This window comes from Fukomys damarensis, unplaced genomic scaffold (assembly GCF_012274545.1).
Source record: "Fukomys damarensis isolate Sample0158 unplaced genomic scaffold, DMR_v1.0_HiC HiC_scaffold_6, whole genome shotgun sequence".
Lineage (NCBI taxonomy): Eukaryota > Metazoa > Chordata > Mammalia > Rodentia > Bathyergidae > Fukomys > Fukomys damarensis.
In genome coordinates, this window is record NW_022900918.1 from 18474596 (window position 1) to 18491374 (window position 16779).

A 16779-nucleotide genomic window follows, 5' to 3' on the forward strand; every position below is an offset into this window, starting at 1 on the left:
ATTAAAAAAATCCATAAAAACAAAAGAAAACTAGAAAATAAGCAAATAACTATTCTATTTTATAAAATTAGAATAAAGTAAAAAGAAAATTTTCAGGTTTATATTAATTTGAAATAGGATAAGTTCTTTGGTTAGTCTGATTCGGCACCCAGGAAATGTTTCCTTTTCTAATTGTTTTCCTTTTTTTTGACTCTGTCCTTGAAATGTTATTTCTTGTTTACTAATTTCTATACATTTTATATCCCTTTGCTCTACATTCAGACTCAATCAAATATGGATTGAACAGGTAAAAAATAATAGGCTCCGTACTGAACCTATATTTTTCTTATCATTATTTCCTATATAAGACAGTGTAACTGTTATTGACATTGTGCTTATATTATGTTAGCTATTTTTAGTCGGGAGATTATTTAAATTATACCGGAAGAAGTGTGCATATTATATGTAAACAGTACACCATTTTGTACATGAGGCTTGAGCATCCACAGATTTTATTATTTATAGGGGTCTTGAAATGAATCAATTCTGCATGATACTGAAAGGAAACTACCTGTGCTGGGTATTGTAGAACATGGCCAACTGTTATTGGTTCGTGTTTGAGAATCCGTAGGTCCTGGAGACTGGATACATCACTTCCACATGATCACTCTAGACTCAAATGAAAGTGGGGAATTATGCAGCTCGATGTCTCAAAAAAAGGGGTAGCTTGCAGGAAGACAAGTATCATCTGCACAATCTAAATAGTAAATCCATCTAATGAACTATATGAGTTTAATAAATGATATTCCCAGATAAATTCACCTAAACAAATTTAAATTTATAAGTCATAAACCATAAACAGTTAACAGGATTGTACTGATATCTTTTTGTATCTTAAAATAAGATCTTCCCATACATATCCTTAATCATGAAGATGTGAATATGATTCCATTATCAAAATCTGTATGGACTGAAATTGATTAGGAAAAAAAGCATTTGAGGATGGGCAATTTTATAGTATGTATCACTCAACAAAATAAGACGGTTTTACTGTAGAAATCACTTCCTTCTGCAACAACTATAAAATTGAATTTTGAAGGAAATTCAAAATTCAGTGTTAATTCTGCCTGATTACATCCATGTGCAAATTCTTTGATATTTACAAAGCATATATCCTTAAATTTTGGGAACTTTATCCCACTGTCAATTTTGAAATATCTTCATTTACTGTGATGCCATTGTAGAACATCTGTTACCTAATGGACAGTATAGATCAATACGTTTTGAGATAGATTTGGATAATGACTTAAATGTAAGCTTTGAGAACTAAGTAGTTTAGGATGAGGTTTTCTAATTGAGTAATACACAATGAATGTTTTTGCTCTTTGAATTGAAAATTTACACAGTGAAAAAGGGATTGCAAGAGGAGAAAAAAAGAACAATAGGAACCTACCAGAGATGGAGAACTATATAAATCTAAGTTTTCTTCCGGAAGATATGTAATCATATTTGCAGTCAATTTCGCATTTCTACCACAATTTTTCATATGAAAAGAGCCTCCATCATTTAAAACTGCTTGTTTTTATATCACTCTCAGGTTCTTCTCACTATAAAATAAAAAGTACCTTTATTTATTGATATATTTTTTTCTTTTTATTGAGGTTATTGGTACAATCTAGGTATACAATACAATTACATTCATCATTGGGATTCTGCACCTTTACATAATAGGTCTAGATTCTCATTTTTTCCCCTTGTGCCTGCCGTCCCTTCACCCTCCCCTCCCCTCCCCATTTACAAACACTTTATTTCCATTTTTCAGTTTCTCATATTTTTTTCCTTATTGAGGTTATTGGTACAATCTAGGTATACAATACAATTACATTCATCATTGGGATTCTGCACCTTTACATAATAGGTCTAGATTCTCATTTTTTCCCCTTGTGCCTGCCGTCCCTTCACCCTCCCCTCCCCTCCCCATTTACAAACACTTTATTTCCATTTTTCAGTTTCTCATATTTTTTTCCTCTCCCTTATTACCTTTCCTCCACCCTTCCCACTTTCCCTACACCTTTAGCCCTTTACTTCCTATTTCACATTATTAATTATCTCATTAGGATACTGTGTACTATTATAGTTTTTCACACCAAAGAAACTATTCGGTGTTTCAGTTAAAGAAATCTCTGTATGAACATTAAAAATAGGGAATCCTAAAATAAAACTAAAAAGGAAAGTAAAAGAGAAAAGGCAATGATGTAACATTAAAATAATCCTTAATTCTGGAGATAAAAATGGTCCCTGAACATATTTAAATTGCTTCTCACTCTTATAGTCTTATGCTTTTTTCATTATTTAGAGAATACTTTATTAGCTTCTGTAATCAAACCCATGTAGATATGACCTTACATATTTATTGATATATTTATGAAAAACAGAGGAAGCATGCTTGATTATTGTTCTCTGTGTCTCAATGTTACCTTTCTTTCTGTCTTTCTGAGTTCCTTCTTTCTCTCTGACCTTCTTATTTTTCCTGGCAGCAGGCTTTAAAGAGCTTCATTTCTATTCCAAGTTTGATAAAGGAACGTCTTCATGAGAAATGGGGGTTTGCAAATCTGTTAGACTGACTATATTTAGGAGGATGTGTCCACTACGTGCTGATATTTAGATTTTGGCATTCCATTTGCCTTCATATATAGCCAGTACATCAATAATATATTCTGTTCTCTATTTGATGACTTTTTTGTCTTATTTCTGTGTTGTGTCAGATGTCAGGAAGTGAAGGAAAAGGAGCTAAAATTGATTTGTCCATATAAATATAGAGAAATAGTTAAATCTACTTACTTCCTTATTTAGATAAATAGTATATTAGACTTAAGTAACGTGAAATAAAGTTTTCAAATTTGCTGTCCAATCTGTGAGAGGTTCTCAGTAATGTACTAGACCAAAATACACTTGTTGAAAACAATTGTATTTCAGACCAAATATTCTTGTTAAATTTTATATACCTCATGTTAAGTTTTATATATCTCTATTTAAAGCTGACTCTTAAAATATTTTTCTTATCAAAAAATATTTAAAACTCTGAATGACTGAAAATATATTCTTAAGTAATTTCATCCTAATTAAATAAAACATTGGATATATATTCCCTGCAACAATATATTTCCTAAACAGTACATAGGATAGAAGCAGTCAGTTTTTCAAGTATTTCAGGCATTGTCATTGAGAGCAGGCTAAAGTATTTTACCATAGAGTTTTTTTTTAATTAACTTCATTGGTTCATTTTAGGTATACAATATAATGACATTCGTCATTGGAGAGTTGTACCTTTACAAAATATATTTTGATTGTTATTTTTTCCATTCCCCTGCCCTCCCTTTAATCCCTCCACCCATAGAGTTTTTAAATTACTGAAAGAGATAAAGCTGTTAGCATAAAAAGTTTTTACTTTCTTAAAACAGTGCTTAATTGTGTATTTTTGTTATTTTCAAGGCTTATAGCATAAAGACTATGAATACTAAGCCGGGCATGGTGGTGAATACCTGTAATCTCAGCACTAGGGAGGATGAGGCAGAAGGATCGATGTGAATTTGAGACCAGTCTGGGCTACATAGTGAGTTCCACGACAGTCTCAACAACACAGTGAGATCACTGTCTCAATAAAAAAAGCCCAACCAGAAAATGACTATGAATACTAAGAAATTCAACCTACTTTATTAGGTCTCCAAGGCAGAAAACTATTTAAAGGTACACAACTTGGTGTAACTCTAATTCAAGCATTGTGTTTTGTCATTTAGATTAAATGTCTCCTCCATCTTCAGCGATATCAACATATCACCTGAACTCCTTGGATTCCACTATATTTTCTCTGTTATGTTTGCAAGGAGAATAAATCAATAGTTTTATTCAAAATTAAAATGTTTTTTTGAGCTGGGCATAGTGGTGTATGCCTGTAATCCCAGCACTCAGAAGGCTGAGGAGGTAGGAGGATTGCTGTGAGTTCAAGACCAGCCTGGGCTACATAGTGAGTTCCAGGTCAGTGTCAACTACTTAGTGAGACCCTGTCTAAACACAAACAAACAAACAAAATTAAAATACAATAAAATATTTGTGATACAATAAAAAATTCATATGAGTCTTGTATCAATTAGATATCTGTGGAGTAGGAGTTACTTTTATAGCAGAAATTTCAAAAGTAAGCAAAGTTTTAACTGCTTTAAAAGATTTAATATGTGATTTTTGTAACTCAAGCAATCAATATATTTACTGTTCATAGTGTGATTAAATTACTAAGTTTGGGGAAAAAATGAAAGACAAAAACTATATGGTGAGAAGGCAGTGGAAATTAAAGATGCTGCAAAGATCCTTGGTATTAGTATTTAGTTTCAGACTGTAAGAATGAGAAGAAATGTTATTTCCAATACTCCTTCTATTTACTATTGCTGTTGTTCATCTTGTTGTTGTTGCTGTTGAGATACTTTCTGCATATTTTTTCTGGTCCAAAAAATAAATCGGAGGACCACTAAATTCCATTGTATTTCAAAATGATACGATTGTGCACTCCTTAAATTCTTCAGATTTTCAACAAGACTTGCATAAATATTTTATGAGAGGAAAGTGATTTACAGAAAGATGATGTGTGATTGTTTTAATACAGCATCATTACTAGCAATGATATGAGTAAGGGTATAGTGAAGAGGATGAGACAATTTCCACAGAGAAATATTGCAAGGAAAATTCCCAGCTATCTGAGACTTTCTTTTTCACAATATATATAGTACTCCCTGCAAAAGGGAAGTATCTGGGAATCAATCTAACAAAAGAAGCAAAAGACCTCTACACTGAAAACTACAGCACTCTGAAAAAAGAGATCAAAGAAGATATTAGAAAATGGAAAGATATCCCCTGCTCCTGGGTAGGAAGAATCAACATAGTGAAAATGGCCATACTACCAAAACTGCTATACAGATTTAACTCAATGCCAATTGAAATTCCAACACTATATTTCCCAGAACTAGAAAGAAAAATCCAAAAATTTATTTGGAACCAGAAGAGACCTAGAATAGCAAAAGCCATCCTAGGCAACAGAGACATGACAGCAGGTATAACAATTCCCAATTTAAAACTATACTACAAAGCTACTGTGATAAAAACAGCATGTTACTGGCAAAGAAACAGACCTGAGGATCAGTGGAACAGACTGGAAGACAGAAAAACAACTCCAGATGTACTCAGTTGCCTCATCTTTGACAAAAGATCAGACCATCCCCACTGGAGGAAAGATAGCCTCTTTAACAAATGGTGTTGGAAAAACTGGATCTCAACCTGCCAAAGATTACAACTAGACCCTTATTTTTCAACATGCACTAAATTAAAATCAAAGTGGATTAAAGACCTAAATATTAAAACAGAAACACTAAACTTGCTGGAGGATAAGCTAGGCAGAACTCTTGAAGACATTGGCATAGGAAAAGACTTTATGAACAAATATTCAGTAGCATGGGAACTAGCAGAAAGAATCAACAACTGCGATCTCATCTTATTAAAAAGCTTCTGCACTGCAAAAAAAAAAAAAAAAGAAAAAAAAAGAAAAACATCAACTGAACTAAGAGACAACCTCCAATGTGGGAAAAAGTTTTTACCAGCTGCTCCTCAGACAAAGGACTATTATCTAGAATACATGAATATATAAAGAACTCAAAACAATCAGCCTCCCCCAAATATAAAGACCCAATTCAAAAATGGGCATCTTAAGTGAACAGACATTATTCAGACAAAGAAATAAAAGCAGCAAGTAAATATATGAAAAAATGTTCCACATCACTGGTCATTCGATGAACAACACTGAGATTCCACCTCACCCTAAAAAGAATGGCTGCTATCAAGAAATCACACAATAATAACTATAATCACATAATAAATGTTGGTGGGGTTGTGGGGAGAAAGGAACTCTTCTCCATTGTTGGTGGGAGTGCAGACTGGTGCAACCACTATGGAAATCAATATGGAGATACCTCAAAGAGCTGGGACTAGAGATTCCATTTGACCCACCCATCCCTCTGCTGGGTATCTTTCCAAAAGAATTAAAAGAATAATACCACAGTGATATATGTGCACCCATGTTTATAGTGGCACAGTTTGTAATAGCTAAAACTTGGTAACAGCCCATTTGTCCATCAGTTGGAAACTGGATAAAGAAGATGTGGTTTTTCTATGAAATGAAATACTACTCAGCCATAAAGAAATAGAAATTAGACTCATTCATAGGAAAATGGATACATATTGAGGATATACTCCTAAGTGAAATAAATAAGTCACACATGTGTAAATACCGAATAGTTTCTCTGGTGTGAAAAACTATAATAGTACACAAGATCCTAATGGGATAATTAATAGTGTGAAATAGGAAGAAAAGGGCTAAAGGTGTGGGGAAAGTGGGAAGGATAGGGGAAAAGGAATGAGGGAAAAGAAAAAAATATGAGAAAATGAAAAAATGGAAATAAAGTGTTTGTAAATGGAGAGGGGAGGAGGGGGTGAAGGGAGGGCAGGGACAAGGTGAAAAAATGAGAAGCAAGACCTGTCATGTGAAGATACAGGATCCCAGTAATAAATTTAACTGCATTGTATACCTAGTTTGTAACAATAAACTCAATAAAATGAAAAAAAAATATATATGTATTGCTCTGTAGTATAAGAAGAAGCACAAGCATTTGTGTCAAATATATAGTAGGTCTTTGTAAGGATATTAAAAAATACACAAAATAATTGTCTCTAGAGATTCTTACCACACTAGAATTTTAATTATTTTGTTCATCTATTGTTTAGAAATACAATGAAGTTATTCATCTTTCAGAATGTAAATAACTTTGACAACATGTTCATTTTTATATGCATTAATTTTTGAGATATGGCTAAATACACTTGAATATTTTAATAATTTATTCCTTGTATGATAAATTAAATTTTGATATGTCCATATTTTACTGTGAATTATAAAATGTGCCTCAAAGTATCTTAATGTGTGTTGTAAATAAGCAGAATTATATATGTTAAGATTTGTTATTTTTGAATCAAGTAATTCTAATTGGCCACAATCAAGTAGTTAATTGATAATTGTTGTTTTCGTGTTGTTAGAAAGAGAGAATATATTGTGAAAATAAAACACATACGGAGGCAAAAGCCTTATAATATTAAATTTGCTCAATAAAGTAATAAAGCTTCCTATCAACACAGACATTACTATGTCTTAAAAATATTTATATGTAAATATTTTCAAAGAATCTTTATGTTAATTTACAACAAAAAATAGGGTCAAAATTCTAATATAATTAAGGATCAGAATTAAGATATTAGTTGCTCTGGGGCCCAGTTAGCTTGAAATAATGATGTTTCTATGTGGAGTTCTTATATCAGAAATTGAATACAGTCACATCACTTTAAATAAACAGTAGGAAGAAAAGGGCTAAAGGTGTAGGGGAAGTAGGAAGGGTAGGGGAAATGTAATAAGGGAAAAGAAAAAATATGAGAAAATGAAAAAATGGAAATAAAGTTTGTAAATAGGGAGGGGAGGGAGAGGGTGAAAGGAGGGCAGGGAAAGGAGAAAAATGAGAACCAAGCCCTGTCATGTAAAGGTACACGATCCCAATGATGAATGTAACTGTACTGTGTACCTAAAATGTACCAGTAAACTCAATGAGAAAAATAAATAAATAAAATAAACAGTAGGGAATTATTGTAGATGCAGAAGTTGAGAATTTAAAGCATGACTGTGTGCTAGTATTGTTTCACAGCTGATGGAATGAAGATGATTTTCTATAGAGCACTCTGATGGAGTCCTGCATTGGGGTTGTTTGGAAAGGGTAAACAAGGAAGGGAAAAGGTATGTCAGGTATGTTAGAGAGAAAAAAAATCTAACAAACTCAAGAGGAGACCTAGGAAATTTGAGAAAATCTTGGTATACAATTGAATATTTAGACTAATAAGTTATGAGTAAAATAAGTATCTTTTAAATAAGTTGAAATATTGCTAAGATTTATAGGAGTAGTGTTTTGTATTGTGCTATATCATAGCAACTCTGATTGAAGTTCCCTTTAATTCAAATAGTATTATGTTCTATCATATGTTATATTTTTGGGAAACATTAATTTGATTTAAGTTGCTATCATAGCAACTCTGATTGAAGTTCCCTTTAATTCAAATAGTATTATGTTCTATCATATGTTATATTTTTGGGAAACATTAATTTGATTTAAGTTGCATTATCAACATAAATGATTATGCCATATATGTATGCACTTTATTCATATAATATAAAACTTCTGTTTATTTGAAAAATTGAATCATAGAGATATTCATTAAAATCATATTCTCTGTCAATTTTTAAAATGTGGTTATGTAATTAAAACATGTATATGTGCATAGTTATTTCAGTATATTTACTTTGTACAATGTCTTCATTAGTAGTATACTTGTTTGTAAGAAAAAAAATTTTTCAAAGTTCATTTCTCCAGAAGTATATTCTCTTGAACTATTCTATTGCTTCAGTAAGTTTAAACCATAACCAATTTGTTTCTCTTGTTCTATCATTTGAAATTAATTACTCTATCATGTTTTGCAATTTTTATTATTACTTTATTAGTATTTTCAAAACAAATTGTCTATTATCAAATGAATTTTAGTTTTCAAGAAAATGACAAATCATTTTTTATTTCTCAGATTTGCGATTGGATATAAAATCCAAAATTAATTATTTTTGCTCACAAAAACACAAATTACTATTTCATTCGATCTTAACCTTTTAATAAAACATTTTAAATTACATGTTATTTCATCTATCTTGAGTATAACAAACAGTGTTTGTTTTTCTGTAAAATCATGATACTTGAAGTGTTGTCTGTATATATTTCTTATTTGGTTAAAACTGCAAATATTGAAATTATATATTCTAAAATGTAGACATTTTTATTTCACATACCTGCAAAATTATTTTGATCTGGTTTTATATGGACAACTAATCTACTGACACCACTCTCTATTTTCTTATATATGATTTGGATCCAAAAGATTTTATTCCCAGTGTTGTGATCAGATACAATGTATCAATATTCTGAGTATTTCTAATCCTCTCCCCTCCCCGTTTCTTTTCTTTACCTTTACGAAAGATCTATCTCCAAGTTTTCTATTACTTGTCTTTTATTTTGTCCCTTAATTTATTCATACGTTCCTTATCTCAAGTAAGAGAAACTGTGTAAAATTTAAGCTTGTGTGTCTGATTTATTTCCCTTAACATTATGGCCTTAGTGAATAAAAGAAGAATTAAAATGAATGAAAGAAGGAGCTGGGGATTTAGTTCAGTGGTTCGGTGGCCTGCCTTGCAACCACAAGTAACAGAGTTCAATCCCCAGTACCAAAAAATAAAATAAAATAAAATAAATAAAAGAAGAATTAAAATGTGTTCTATAAATTTACTGATACCTCATGATGAATGTAATCATTATATGCTTCAAATATGTATCAATAATTTTTTAAATTAAAAAATAAATAAAATGGGCTGTTTCCAAGATTTAGCTATTACAAACTGGGCCGCAATAAACATGGGTGCATATATTTCTCTGTGATATGATTCTTTTAGTTCTTTTGGAAAGATACCCAGCAGAGGGATGGCTGCGTCAAATGGCATCCCTAAAATGTACCAATAAACTCAATTAAAGCTGAAAAAAAATAAAATGGCAAAATATTCTGAAGATTTTTAAATAATTCTTGTACTTGGCAGCCAATATATAGAACTAAGATTGCTTAACAGTTTTGTTTTGTTTTGTTTTGTTTCTGAACAGGGGCGTTTTGGAGTTTTTCTACTTCTATTGTTTTATATATCATTTATAGTGCTTCAAATTTTTCTAATATTATATTTTCTAAATTCTAGAGGTGAATTTCTTATTTTTATTTTTCTATGTTATTATATAAATATTACAAAACATAAACTTTTATCTAAGTACTGGATTTGCTTTATAAAACAGCTTGGTCCTCTAGCTAGTTTTCAGTTTTATCTTGCATTCTTATGCTGGTATAGGATAGCTTCTGTGTGTACCTGTGAAGTACAAGCTTTAAATATTTTGTCATATTTTATAATAAATTTGGTTTTGTATCATCTTAAGCAATGTTTGAATTGCTCAAGCTAATGATGTGTTCTAATATTTTGTCATTATTATGACTATTGCAAAGATGGAGGAAGATTACTTTCTTTTCAGAGCGAGAAAAATGATCAGGGTGAAATTAGTGAGTAAAAGTTGTGTATGTGCAGATTGTAATCTGATTTCTACTAAGAACTTCAATGTATTTTTAATTTGAATTTACTTTGAACTGATAAATATATACAAATTTACATATGAATGCAGTAATATTCAATTTTATAATGGATGCATGCACTGCATGTTTCCTGAAACATTTATCATTTCTCTGTGGCTAAGACTTTCAATATATTTTCTTCGAACTTTGAAATGTATAGTGTTTTACTGTCATCTATGGGCACTCTAATGTCCAATGACACACCAGAGATTATTCCTTTTATCTAATTTTACTTACTACTCTAACTTAACATATATATTAATCAACCTTTTGCCATTTCTAGCCACCCTTCCCCAATGTGCATAACTTCCCCAAACTTTGGTAACCACTATTTTATTCTCAATTTCCATAAGATCAACGATTTTATATTTTACACATGAATGAAAGCACGGGGTATTTTTGTATTCTAACCATTTTATAATATTAATCTAATGACTTTTTTGCTTTAAATTTAATTGATTGAAAATATTCTATTAAAACATGTTAGCTACTTACTAAGTTTTTGGTTCTGTCTTGTACTTTGTTCCCAGGGAGAGTGGAAATAGCCTCACTCATTTTACGCTTATTACTGCTTCCGTCTCATGAATTCTAATGAAAGAAAGATACTTCAGAATCACTTGAAAAAGGAGATAGATTGTATAATTTAATATAACACATACTGAGGCATAATACAGAATATATGCAACAATCTAGTGTTCTGTTAATCTAACAAAGTAATTACAAAGACTTATCTGAGTAATTTATGATTTATGAGGTATCTGAGTGTTTCAAAGTGGCTTTAAAATTTCTAGCTCTAGTATTTTAAGCCAAAAGGTAATCTCACACACACACACACACACACACACACACAATTTGTAACTTTCATAAACTTGTAAAACCGTATACATCCATGCACATGCACAACATAAATACAAGCACACATATGCACACACAGATATACATGTACATCAGTGCTTACATAAAGTGTGGACTTCAGCTCACTGCGATGATCAACAATTTTATGAGTTGATCAAAAATTTGCCAGAATCTTCTCAACCTAGTAATTCATAATTTAATTCATCACTGATAAGAGAAATATCTTTCCATTGTATGCTTTATAATATTATTCTCTTTTAACCAAAAATTTAGCAATGTGAACCTTGGGGTAATGATCTCACTACAGGTGTCAGAGAGAAAATTAAGCAGTGATCCTAACATATAACATAAATGAAAATCAAAAGGAAGCCTAAAAGAGAAATACAGTTCAGTATTTGAGCAGGATTGTTCTTTCAGCCAGAATGAGTTAGTTTTATTAATATGGTAACTGACACAATCAGAGTTGCACTACCTCATTTATTTAAAAAAATAGGAAAGGTCCTACAGATTTCTGACCTTGCATAAATGATAATCTCATTCACCATTGTGATATATATATATATCACATATATATATATATATATATAAATTCATATAAATACATTCATATAAATATTTCATGTATAACATATATGAAAGTATTGGCAAAATATACTTTCCTTTTAAAAAGACTCCTTTGAATACATTAACTGTACATTTAATATACCTAGTGTGTAATATAAAACTTCTGAACATCTTCGTGCAACAAAGTCAGTTTAAGGGACAGAGAAAACTGTAGTAGCTAGAAAATTTTAAATCCCTCTAGCATGAATTTAAGGACAATTCAAATTAGTTTATAAATCTATAGTTTGATTGCTTAAAGTTGTAATTTCCTACTTAGATTGACTTTGAACAGATTAATAACTGAGGAATGTAATTTGTATGTAGTATTTAGCATAAGTGCTATGCAAATTCTATGGAGACAGAATGGATAATATGATAGAATCAAGGAAGATAAGTTTAATCCCTTACCCCAGTGGATTCCAGAAAAGCATAAATAGAAGTCATAGATCTAGAAGTACATTTCACAAGCTGTAGGCAAAAGCAACATATTTAATGATGTTAATACTAAAAGGGAAATTTTGAAAAGAGGTTAAGAATGTCAAAACACAGCTAGGAAGTTTTCAGCACTGACTTTTCCGCAGCACCGTGGGATAGCTACAATCAAACACTTCAAGTAGATCTAGAATCAGCAGTTGGAAAGAAGTTGCAAAGGTCAAGGAATAGCAGAGAAATGCTCATTGATTAGGTTGATTTGAACAGGGTATGCTTTACGCATATATAGAAATATCACACTGTATCCCATTAGCATGTACAATTGTATGTTGATAAAAACATTAAAAAGTTTAGGAATTTAATGAATTACAGGAGGAAACAAGGAATAAAGTGAAGTTACATAGTGAATATTTTATCTACTTCTTGAGTGTTATGTGATTTCTACTATATTTTATATTCTGATCTTTTATCGAGCAATATTTTTCATCCTTACATATATGTATTATACTTCAAAATGATTATTCTATCATAACTCCATTTTCAACCTGAATATTGCATACACTAGAGCTGTTAAATGAATTTTACCATAATTTATTAACAAAATTACTGAATTCATATGTAGCTGTTTAAGGACTTCTGGGAAATAAAGAAAGAAATTATATCATTAATTCTTGCTTTTTTATCTTTCTGGTAACATATTTAAACCACTTATAAAAGGAGATGTGTGCGTGTTTGTTCTATTTGCTGTTTTTATGTATTTTTATGTATGAATGCATAAATTTAACTACTTGTAGAAAATTGCAGTTGTTTCTGGTCCTGTCATTTTTTTTTTTTGCCCCAAACTTCCTGTTTATTAATGCAAATCTATAAGATGAGATTACTTTCAAATGAAGTTCTCTGGACAGAGATAGTTTCAGAGAACTTCACTGATAGTGTTACCAATATTCTGGTGTAGTACAAAATCACATGACTTCTGGGTATGACTTTACTTGCATCCTGTACAACTCCTACAGTTAAAAATACACAGTATATGTGATCATTTATCCGTAACTCTTTCATGATATCAAGATTTACAAGAATAAAATGTTTTAAAATCTATAAAGTGGTGTGCACCTCATCCATATTTTCTCAAACTATTGTTTAAACATTTACTTAAAATGCTATTTTTAAACCATCCTTCATGTGTCAAGCAGAGGTGTGAGCTCAAGGTGTATAAAAATGCATGGCTTGAAAACTGGTTTTTCAATATTTTCAGAACAAATTTGATTTTAGATTTGATACATTCATAATTCTGTCACATACTTAACATATTTGCTTAAGTATCTTCCCAATGTCCCCGACTACACTCTTAAGTGTTTAATCACATTCCTCTCAATCTCCCTTAACTTGTAATTTTCCTTTTTGTCTGTTATAAATTATTGTATCCTAGCAATGATAAAATTTCTCTAATTATTGGATTTAGTTTTATTGCCTATTTACCTCTATAAGAATTCACCAAGATATATAGGGTCTGGCCAATCGAGAAATATTTGGTGAGTGAGTAAGTAACCATTTTCCTATATTTCAGAATATTTTTTTCAGGCACATAGTGGTGAAATATTCATTTTGGGTTAATAATACAATAAATATTATAGTGGTATCTGTTTAAAATGGATCCCATTACACCATAAGTAAGCATCTGATAGATTTATCTCAAACTTGTGATTTCTTATTTTCTGTATTCTCCAAAATTAAATAGCTTATAAACACTGCGTCCTTTAAAATAAATCAGTTGTGGTTGTGACGAGCGGCTTTGTCGAGTAAGGAGTTGGTGTTCTTCTGGTGGCTCGACGTTTGTGAGACCTTGTGTCGCGGCGTTTTCACACTCGATAACAGGTCAAAATGCAGATCTTTGTGAAGACCCTGACTGGCAAGACCATCACCCTGGAGGTGGAGCCCAGTGATACCATTGAGAATGTGAAGGCCAAGATCCAGGATAAAGAAGGCATCCCTCCTGACCAGCAGAGGCTCATCTTTGCAGGCAAGCAGCTGGACGATGGCCGCACTCTTCCTGACTACAATATTCAGAAAGAGTCTACTCTTCACCTGGTCCTTCATCTGAGGGGTGGCTGTTAGTTCTTCAGTGCACAGTGATGGTGGTACTCTGCATTATAGCCATTGGCCCCAATTTAAGTTTAGAAATTACCAGCTTCAGAAATAGCTGAACCTGTTCAAAATGTTAATAAAGGTTTTGTTGCATGGTAAAAAAAAATAATAATAATAAATAAAATAAAATAAATCAGTTGTATGAAATTCAATATATTACAATGTATGTTTTGCAAAAAGAACAAACCATCACCATTTTGATGATAATTTGCTTTATGCCTAGAGTGTAATTGCCGCCTTGGGATTTATTTTTCTTGAATCCAGCCTTTCCTTGATCAATAGGCTTCTCCTTAGAGGAATCATTAGAACACAAGTTGACATTCATTAGTATTTAGAAGATGAACAACATAATGCATTTTCTTTTTTGTTCAACAATCTGGTATTATTTACTTCAATATGCAAATCTATATCATGGCAACAAATAAATACATGACTGCAGTTCCCTAACTTTCAGATTTAACAACACACAGATGATTCTGTTGGGATTAACTGTATATTACAATGATTCCACACGTTAGTTATAGCATCACTCTGTGAGAACATAAGTATAATTTGTCTGATTCTGAGTTTTGAAATTGGCATTTGGTATTGCTGGAAAAAAATGATTTTACTTGTCCTGACAGAGGCTGCTTTGAGGGGTTTCACTTATGCTTAGACTATTGTAATAATTTATATTTAATTTGCTTAAGTAATTTTTAAAATTTAGCCTAGCCTCTGAATAGGAAAATAATAAAATTGTTCTATATATTAAATCCAAACTTTATTTCTGGTAGTGACAATAAATAATTTCTTTCAATTTGTTAAATATTATAATGGTACAAATAATTTTGGAAAGAATGTTTAGTCAAAGTTTACATGTTCATTAATTAAATATTAATTAATACATATTGGCCTGCACAAATATTAAATAAAACTTTAAAGATTTTGTTTGTTATTTCTTACTTTAAATGTAAACATTTGAGATATACCTATTCAACCTTCCATCAGATTTACATATTGCATTACCAATAAGAGAATTAAAACTTTAAATTTTCTAGCATATGCTCATTTTCCATATACAGGTCTATGAATCTATGTGCCTGTGTGTCACTACACAATACAGAAAACTTCAAAGGCTGAAATAATTCTCTTATGTTTTTCCTTTATATCGAATCTTCTCATTTACTTTTAATCTATGACAAAATCTTCTACTTTCTTAGGTTCTCTATTTCTTACCTTTTCAGAATGCCATAGTTATGGAAATAGGAAGTGGGAAACATTTTGAGATTGAGTTTTTCCCCTTAGCATAATTCATCATAATTCAGGCATGTTGTTTTACAATACATAGTTAATTTATTTTTGTTGTTGAGTGAGAATGTCTCATAATTTATCAATTTATCTACCAAATAGGCATTTAAGTTGCTCTTCCAATGAAGTAACGATGATAAAGGCTTCAATATATATTTCTCTACAGGTTTTTTTGTGATTATGCTTTCATTTGGTTAGAATGTGATTGTTGAGTCACACTGTAAATATGTAGTTTGTAGGAACTGGCTAAACTCTTACCATGGCTATATAATTTGCAGTCCCAGAAGCAATTTCTATTGCTCCATTCCTTGATTTATCTTCAATTTGATTTGTATGTTTAGCTATTCTAGAAGGTTTTTATTTGAATCTCATTAAATTTTAAAAAATTTATTTTCCCTGATATCACCTGCTGTTCAATTTCTTTAAACATACATATTTATAATTAGTGTATCTTCTTTATCAGATATAAATTCATATCATTTACTATATTTTTTATGATTCTTTAGCTTACATTAACCTTTGCTAGTTGTTTAGATGTTCAGTGCATAAATCATTTGTTCTCTATGTAACTTGCAAGTATTTTTCTCAGTTTTAGGTTGATTAATTTTGATAAAATCCATTTTGTGATATTTTTCTTTTAATTAATATGCATTTGATATCATTTCTAAGATCATGGTTTGTTTAAAGATCAGAAATATTTAGCTTATGTCTTCTCCTAAGCATTTTATAATTTATTTTTTAAATCTGTGATGAATTTTGCATCAATTTTTATGTGGTATGACAAAGGTGTGAATTCTGGTCTTACCTGTGTTGCTTCATAACATCTTCCCTCTGTGTGTGTTCCCCAGGTGTCTTCTTTTTATAAAGACACCAGTTGATTATATTTAATGTCCAGACTAAAGATCACACTTTAGTTGACACCCCCTGCAAAAACCTTATCTCCAAATAAGACCATTTTGTGAGCTATTGGTAGTTAGGACTTCAACATTTTTTTAGAGAGAGAATAGTAGTAAGAAGTCATAACTCAAACCACTGCAGATGCTCTAAATCTGTTAATTTTATACAATTATTTTAGGTAATGTAGTTCTATTTGCTTAATCGCAGAAAATTAGTATCAGGGTGCCCACTTTTACA

The 16779-nt window shown here is 31.0% G+C and overlaps 1 protein-coding gene across 1 annotated transcript; it reads left to right on the forward strand.

Moving 5' to 3' along the window:
- Positions 1–14050: 14050 nt before the first annotated feature.
- LOC104861058 (ubiquitin-like) lies at positions 14051–14328 on the forward strand. The gene has a single exon (XM_010622391.3). The coding sequence runs from the start codon at positions 14095–14097 to the stop codon at positions 14326–14328; it is 234 nt and encodes a 77-aa protein (XP_010620693.1). The 5' UTR covers positions 14051–14094.
- The last annotated feature ends 2451 nt before the right edge of the window (positions 14329–16779 follow it).

Coding starts and splice junctions, on each gene's coding strand:
- LOC104861058 (XM_010622391.3), top strand. CDS start 14,095: ATGCAGATCTTTGTGAAGACCCTGACTGGCAAGACCATCACCCTGGAG.